Consider the following 8,464-nt stretch of genomic DNA (forward strand, 5'->3'; position numbering starts at 1 on the left):
AGATGTCTCCTCCAACTTGATCCAGCAAGGGGGAAGGAGAGGTTGATGGAGATCCAGCAGCACGACGGCGTGGTGGTGGAAGCAACGGCGATCTCGGCAGGGCTTCGCCAAGCTCAGGGAGAAGGAGAAGTGTCACGGGAGGGAGAGGGAGGCGCCAGGGGCTAGGGTGCGGCTGCCCTTCCTCCCCCCACTATATATAGGACACCTAGGGGGGGCGCCGGCCCTAGGAGATGCAATCTCCAAGGGGGGTGGCGACCAAGTGGGGTGGAGTGCCCCCCAAGCCAAGTGGGGCGCCCCCCACCCCTAGGGTTTCCAACCCTAGGCGCAGGGGGAGGCCCATGGGGGGCGCACCAGCCCACTAAGGGCTGGTTCCCCTCCCACTTCAGCCCATGGGGCCCTCCGGGATAGGTGGCCCCAACCGGTGGACCCCCCGGGACCCTTTCGGTGGTCCCGGTACAATACCGATTACCCCCGAAACTTTCTCGATGGCCGAAACTTGACTTCCTATATATAAATTTTCACCTCCGGACCATTCGGGAACTCCTCGTGACGTCCGGGATCTCATCCGGGACTTCGAACAACTTTCGGGTTACCGTATACTAATATCTCAACAACCCTAGCGTCACCGAACCTTAAGTGTGTAGACCCTACGGGTTCGGGAGACACACAGACATGACCGAGATGACTCTCCGGTCAATAACCAACAACGGGATCTGGATACCCATGTTGGCTCCCACATGCTCCTCGATGATCTCATCAGATTAACCACGATGTCAAGAATTCAATCAATCCCGTATACAATTCCCTTTGTCAATCGGTACGTTACTTGCCCGAGACTCGATCGTCGGTATCCCAATACCTCGTTCAATCTCGTTACCGGCAAGTCACTTTAAAGTTCAAACAAAACATGCATGTCGGAACAGGAGAACAAGAGAAGGGAGGTGGCACACACCTTAGTGGCGAACCGGTCCCATCTTTCATAATGGCATCCCTTAGGACTGACCGGCACAAGTCCAAGTAGTCGCACAAAAGACTAGGGCATGGAGCATTGAAGATTCAATGCGCGCTTCAGTCCCAAGCCGGTGACACCTGATGGCTACCACACGGTTACCTAAGCCATGTGTACTCTTCATAGGGAGGTTTTTTTTTTTACAAATGACAGCAGAAAAGGCCGCTTAACCTGCAATGATGGCATGTTAAACACATTACACACACACGTAGAGTAATTTCAGCGTATTGTTTGGTGATTCCTAAACAGCCATTTCCCCAGCTGATTTAGAGAAAGTAATTAAGTATATTGAAAAATCAATTCAGAAAACCAATTCCATCTCCCCAAAACAACAAGATTAGTTGTTCAGCTATCAGGACGAAATCCTTTTCGTGTGAGTTGCTAGCAATCACATAACAAGTACTCGTAGCAGCATAAGCTGTCAACACATGCTTTTGAGAATAACAAATCAAACGGCACATGAGAGATGAACAACACTGGTACCTTTGAGAAATATCACAAACAGTCTTTCATGGTCGCCGACTTGATGTTTCCGATTGCCTCCCTTGCACTGCAGGTCAAGAGAGAAAACAATCAGAGGAAGAGACATGGAGGAATCGCAGATGGGGAATCGAAAACAGATCGAAAAAATCAACTCAAGGAAGGAGAGAGCTCGGAACAATCGGAAACCTCGTCGTCTCCTCCTCGGAATTGAGCCGTCGTCCGCCTCCGGGGAGCCAAGCAGCCGTCGCTCACCGTTGGTGCCAGCGCACACCATCCATGAGCCGCCGTCGCTCGCTCCCCTCCCCCTCCTCGGAGAGACGGGACACGTCTTCCCCGAGCAGAGACGTGTTTACGTTCGCCGCCACCCGCCCCGAGCACAGCGGAAGATAGAGACGAGACCCGAGGGGAAGAGAGGTAGAGGGGTGAGAGGGAACCGCCAGCTTCGCCCGCGCCTCCACGGACGTGAACTCTCATCCGCAGTTGCCGCCGCCGCCGCCGCCGCCGCTGCCTAAACTATCGACAGAGTGAACGGCAGACCAGAGGCACCCAGCGACACGTACGCCAAAACAGGCCTCACGCAGGCCACGAATGACCCTACAAGCCCATTTAGAACCGCCATCCCCAAAACTGGGCCCACTTACCGCCCGCGCAGCCCCGATGCACCAAACGCTCTCATTTGAGCTTTGCTACACGTACAGGATGTTACAGGAATGAGGGGTTTACAGGGTGTCGTGGTGGTTTTTAATTGGTCATTAGTAAAGGCACAGGCCCACCCCCGTTGTGTTTAGAAAGTTTGGAAGGAGCCTGTAGAAACCTGTAAAAGCCTGTACGTCTAGCATCTGGGACCTCCCAGTATATGTAGTGATAGTATTGTCTAAAAAAAAAATCTGTAGTGATAGTAGCGTTTCGGCATTGTAATTCCTCTGATGGACTTGCACAGGTTCTCTTTCGTCCTGACAAAATGCATTCTTCACAAAAACAAAAAATGCCATAATATATGAGCTGCTTCATCTTCCGAAAATTACAGCGTGGCACATATCGGCCTTAGTTTCTTACAACAACATATACAACTCTGTGCTGAGTAGTACTCGTATCTGAGAGCCAAGCAGATGAACTATCAGAATACCAGATCCCCGGTTCCATCAAGTTACAGGTCACCATCAGTATATTCTCTATCATTTGGGGGTTTCAGGTAAACATCCTTGAAATCCAACTTTGCGTATACACCTGGCAGCAACAAGAATGGCTACATACTGCCTGCTGCTGGGTCATTGTATGGATGGGTCAACACCCAACCGGCCATGTGGAAACCTCGACATCTGCGCGGCTGCCACCGCTTCTTCTGTGTGAACAATAAGACCCGCTCTAGGTCTCCATCCGACATCATTTTTATGCGAGTGTTCTTAACCATCTGAGGACACCGAGAAGGCCCGTGTCTAGAATAGGAGACCTTTGTTCAAGATCTGCAAGAGCAAATCAGCCAAAATTATCACATCATTCCACAATGATCGACCTTCGTTGAGCTAGAAGACGTCTCTAGTCTCTAATCCCTGGCACCCATAATCATACATGCTAGAAACCCTTCTTTTGATAAAAATAACATCTGCTAAGAGACAGTGGGAACTCGGCTTAGTGTTTACCTATGTCTGCTGCAACACGATGAGCACACATGACCCCAGAAAATGCCACAGCAATCACTCCTTGCCCAGGAAAACAGCTGTCGCCCACACAGTAAAGTCCATCTATTGACTGTAAATCAGATAATATAACTTCAGTTCTAGTAATCTTGTGCCACTTAGAACTTTAGGTTAACCAAAAAAGATCTTGAAATCTGTATTAACTATTTAAGTAACTTACAGTGGTATTGAAAGGCATTGCCAGCAAACCCTTGGGTTTACCCCGTGGCATGGGTCCATATGTACCATCATTTCGGGCAAGAAACCTGCGGTGAGTTTTTGGGGATCCTACCTGGCAAAACCAAATATTAAATGAATGTTGTGTTACAAAATATATTGGTACCAGAAAACAAAATAAGGCCACTAAAGTTCACAGCATAGCCTTAAAGGAATGTGCAGTTAGCTCATGAAAGCCCATGATATAACATTCTCCCTGGTTGGTGATGCATGGTGGTCTATTATGCATAATATAGTTTGCTGCACAAGGAACATGAAGAATCTGCTGAATACTCAAAACTTAACTGTGCTTTGGCTCAACGAAAATATTCTAATACCTGAGTATTTGCTAATTGATATGGTTTATATCATTTGAAAGAAGTAAAAAGGACTTGTCGCTTTCTATGTAGGGATGCAAGTGGACTGGGCCACAGCCCATTTTGTTTAATTGATGGTTCACTTATAGTCCTGTATATCACTGGAAGTTTTTTTGGGAAGATATTTCTTTGGTAGTTCATTTTATGCAAAAGAGCAAATCATTTTATGGATTTTCAGCTGGACAAAACAGCCCAAAACTGCATCCCTGTGACCCTCTCGGTGTACGTTTAGACCACTCTTCACTAGAGCTCATTACAGTGATTGAGGTATGGGGCTAACCTATAAATATTACCGCATACTGGGTAGATTGACCGGTGCTGAGAATAGAAAATATGACAAATAGATCAGATGGGATGCTCTAATGATCTTTTCCAATAATCATATTAAGTACTGCATCATCAATAGCTAATCATGTTTGCGCTGCTAACTACTACAGACTTGCTCATGCTCCCTTGTCAGTTTGAGGACTGGTAGCTAGCACTTTCAAGTTCAAACATGAAGTAGTCAAAATGAAATGATTGAAAATATTTATAGAATCCTGAGTCCCCGACATAGAAGGACTGTAAGAAGATACCTCCTTGAGGACTATTGAGTCTTGAAGACCAGGAAACAACTTATTTTCAAGTCTTCGTATGATCTCATTTGCCACAAGCTCCTTTTTCTGCTCATAATCCTTCCTAGGTAGACCCTGCCAGAGATTAAAGCAAAGCAGTATTATAGGCATCAGTCAATACTTATGTTCATGCAAAAAGGCTACGTTTATTATATTTTTTGACATAATTTACATTTCAGCTAGAGCACTGACATACCTCCCAATCTTCTATACCTGCAGTTGTAAATATATGAAGTATGTGATGTCCTTCAGGAGCCAAGGATGGATCAAGAACTGTAGGGATACTTAAAAATATGCTTCCATAAGGCTTTTCCAAGTTCGACCAGTCATCCTGACAGTTACACTCACAATTAAACTCGTTACAGATTAAAATGTCCATATCAAATTCACCACTAATGTGACAGTGACTCTAACCCTCAACGATGAAATGCCCAGTAGCATACAATCTAGTGCGTACCTCCAGTACAAAATGGTGGCAATCAGTACCAGCAGGTAAAACTGAGGCTTTGACACCCAGATGAATGGATAGAAATGATGGCGCTTTAACATAGTTCTTCTGAAAGTTTTTCTCCTCTTCTGGAAGCTCTTCAGCCTTCACGAGTTTTCCTGTAAGTTCATGCATTTGTTAACTCCTGAAGGAGGAAACTGAACACATACTAAGTATGTATCAAAAAACTGTTCACACTGGCAGAATAATAACGGCAAGTTACAGTCGAGAAATATGCTTTTGGATGGTTGCAAAATATGAGAAGCAAAACTACGGCAAAGTTGCAGAAGATGAAGAACATTGTAACAAGTGAAAGTGAAAGAGAAACTTTTCTAGCTTGACCATGAAAGGATATTCGCAGAATTACCAAATGTGTCCCATCTTGTGGCATTTGATATTACTGTTCTAGCGAATAACTCCTTCCCATTTGACAACCTCACTCCAACCTGTAGTAATGAAATGTTCAGCTGAGAAACCAAATCTAAACTTCAGACATTTGAAATCAGTAAGCTGAACTCACAGCTTTCCCATTTTCAAGAATAACATTGGTCACATTCGCCTTGTAACGTATTGCGCTTCCCTTTTCAACAAGGCCATTTGCCAAAGACACCGCAATACCACCAACACCACCAACTGGATAGTTAATTCCTCCAAAGTAACTATCACACAATACCTGTCATGTTGACTTAGATAATTGGAGGTTGAAAAAATTTTCAAACAAAGGTCTGACAGATTAACATCGAACTTACCATGCTCGCGTTGATCATGGGTGTTTTCAAGGCATTGACTGTGCTCACAATAAAACACTACAAAAACCATAAATTGCTGTAATTCTTCAGATAAGCGAAAGTTGAACAAAAATGTATGCGTGGAAAAAAATTTGAACAAGTGAGTAAACTCACAAATATCTCACACCTCAGCATCTATGAAGGATAGCAACTGCTGATCTTTTATGAACTTGCGAGCAATATCCCCCGCATTCTGTGGCAGATAGTATGCTGCATCATAGAAAAAATGATTTTATTATATCAAACAATCTTATTTCATAGTATCTCATATGAATTTATTTTTCTGTTGCTTTTGAGACTACAATTTTTCAACTTCAGTTAACTAATTGTTCTAAATGATTTCTCTCTAGAGAAAATAAGAGTAAAACTTATTGAGGAATATAAGGATGCAGTTTTAATACCGAGAGTCAAGCATTCCAAAGGCTTCTTAAAAAATTGCCCGAATAGGTATAGAGGTTCTTCCAAGGACTTTAGTTCCAAAGAATTTAATGAATTGAAGATCTGTTCATACGAGACATAGATGTAAGTTGTGAAGGTTGCATAAGAAATAAGACAATAGCAACAAAAAGGTAACAAAAAGAAGTAAACAAAATAAAGACAATACCTTCCAACATATGCCATAGAATTTTAGGATTCCTTCTTTTTCATGCGGGAATTTGCTAACCAGCTCTTCGATGAAGTCATTATACTCCCTATGCACAAGAACAGAGAGAGCACCAGGTAGATGGAAATGAACCGTAGAAGGGTCTGGTATGACTTCCATCTTACACCCAACAGCTTCTAGTGCTTGCGTTATCAAATTTAAGTTTCCCTGGATGACAACACATGTCATACTTCTTACCAAATATACCCAAACACACAGACAAAATACTTCGTACAAAATATCTTCTACAAAAATGCAATGCAAGCTGTAAGCTAACGTGAGCATTTTCATGAGAGGCACACACAAGTACAGCAGTAACCAATTCTACACTCTAGCATGCAACATGCTGTGCACACCCTGAACATCCAGGCATTTGCACTTGGTCATGCTCATTGTCAACAAGCTGCACAGTGGACGCCTGCCCCTGTGATGCTGTCTGTAACGTGGCCTTAAGCCCTCAACCTCAAGACCAGGTTTGTCTCTTTAAGCAAAACAGGCCCAGTGCAAATATACTAATCATGGCATCTTCAGGCACTGGATGCCCGCAAAAAGGTAAGTCGTCAACTAATTTTAACAGCCAAGCAAATCACAATTCCCCCCTCTCAGTTCACACCCAGCCTAGCCTTACCACACCAGAGCACAAATTCGCAGTAACAACGCTTTACCCCTCAAATATTTCTCCTTGTCTGTGATCACCAGGCAGAGCACAGGCACAGCACACGGAATCAACAAATTCACGGGCCGGAGCCAGAAACGTAACCGCGCAGCTACCGAGTCGCACTCATAACAAATTTTGTGTTGAAAATGGAGCAAATCAAAAGCCCCGGGCAACAGTTGAGTACAAGTGGGACGCCGGCGCTCTGTCCCGCCTTACCTTGTCGGAGAACCCGAACATGACGGAGGAGCCGACGTCGAAGGTGAACCCGTCGCGGCGGTAGTACCCGGAGCTGCCCCCCGGGATGATGTACTTCTCGAGGACCAGCACCCGCGCCCCTTTCGCGGCCAGCTGCGTGGCCGCCACCAGGCCCCCGATCCCGGACCCGACCACTATCGCGTCGTGTCGCTCCCCGTCGCCTCCCTCTCCTCCGGGGGACTTCTCCGCGGCCACCGCCGCCTGCCTCTCCGACACCACCGCCACTCTCCCCCTGCCGCCGCCTCCGCGGGCCTCGCCGCCGAGAGGGCGGGGGTGGGAGGGGTGGTGCGCGAAGGGCGCGGGGAGGCGCGGGGAGTGGTGGAGGCACCGCGCCGCGAGGGGCGAGAGGAGGAGCGGCATGGCGGCGGGGCGTGGGGGCGGAGGGGAAACCGGCTGGGCCGTCGTTTTGTGTGGCGTCGGGTCGGGTATTTGTTTTGCGGGTTGGAGTGGAGTGGAGGAATCTGGCGGGGAGGGAGAAGAGTGGATGCCGCGGCGGGAAGGGGACGAAGAAAGCGAGGAGGGAGGAGGGAAGAGGATGAGGAGGCGCGGACGGCCGCCAACGGTGGGCCAGGGTGGTGACGCGCACCTTCCTCAAGGAAAGTGGTGGTCAACCCTCTCACCCGCGATCATAACCACCGGTCGACCGGCCAGACTCTAGGCCGGTCGCGCCGCGGGCCGTTGGATCAGAAACATCCCAACCGTTTGATCCTCGTCCCTCGTGTGAATGCGGAAAGAGCACTCCCTCGCCCCTCGTCGTGCCACCTCGCTGCCCCGGCGCGCGCAACTTGACCTCGTCATCGCGCGCCACGCGGGGTCCATCTCTGGCGAGCGACGGCTCGCACGTCGTCGACATCGCAGCACCTGGCGCCATCGCGGCAACATCCCCGTTGCCATCACGGCACCTGAGGCCATTGTAGCAAACATTGTTGACGTCGAAGCAGCCGTTGTAAAGCCCGCAGACCCCTTCCCCTCCCAGTCCCGGTTGCATCATGGCTGCTCGCCGCCGTGGCATCGTAACCTGCCGTCACACGATTCCAACATGTCGAGATGTCGGTTTTAGCAAATTCTAGCATGCAGCGCCGGCCACAGCAGGCCAAAAACACGGTTCCAGCACGCTAAGATGCCAGTTCCTACGAAGTAGATACACGATTTCAGCACACGGCGGCATCGGCTGGAGCAAAAAGGCGAGACACAAGTTCCAACATGCCGCGTAGGCGGTGAAAACGCGAGTTCCAGCATTTTTTGTTGCCACAGACAA

General features: G+C 47.8%; 2 protein-coding genes across 2 annotated transcripts; both read right to left on the reverse strand.

Annotated features, from left to right (window-relative positions):
* Positions 1-799: 799 nt before the first annotated feature.
* On the reverse strand, positions 800-2,043 carry LOC123189713 (uncharacterized). The gene is made up of 3 exons (XM_044602192.1): positions 1,679-2,043; positions 1,493-1,559; positions 800-1,180 (listed from the first exon to the last, which is right to left on the reverse strand). The coding sequence occupies exons 1-3, from the start codon at positions 1,964-1,966 to the stop codon at positions 1,176-1,178; spliced, it is 360 nt and encodes a 119-aa protein (XP_044458127.1). The 5' UTR covers positions 1,967-2,043; the 3' UTR covers positions 800-1,175.
* Positions 2,044-2,458: 415 nt separating this feature from the next.
* Positions 2,459-7,704, reverse strand: LOC123189717 (prolycopene isomerase, chloroplastic). The gene is made up of 13 exons (XM_044602196.1): positions 7,168-7,704; positions 6,255-6,461; positions 6,052-6,151; positions 5,778-5,860; positions 5,612-5,668; positions 5,383-5,535; positions 5,230-5,308; positions 4,833-4,981; positions 4,572-4,706; positions 4,337-4,450; positions 3,350-3,460; positions 3,133-3,241; positions 2,459-2,955 (listed from the first exon to the last, which is right to left on the reverse strand). The coding sequence occupies exons 1-13, from the start codon at positions 7,564-7,566 to the stop codon at positions 2,882-2,884; spliced, it is 1,770 nt and encodes a 589-aa protein (XP_044458131.1). The 5' UTR covers positions 7,567-7,704; the 3' UTR covers positions 2,459-2,881.
* Positions 7,705-8,464: the final 760 nt, after the last annotated feature.

Source organism: Triticum aestivum, chromosome 1A (assembly GCF_018294505.1).
Source record: "Triticum aestivum cultivar Chinese Spring chromosome 1A, IWGSC CS RefSeq v2.1, whole genome shotgun sequence".
In the NCBI taxonomy this organism is placed as follows: Eukaryota; Viridiplantae; Streptophyta; class Magnoliopsida; order Poales; family Poaceae; genus Triticum; species Triticum aestivum.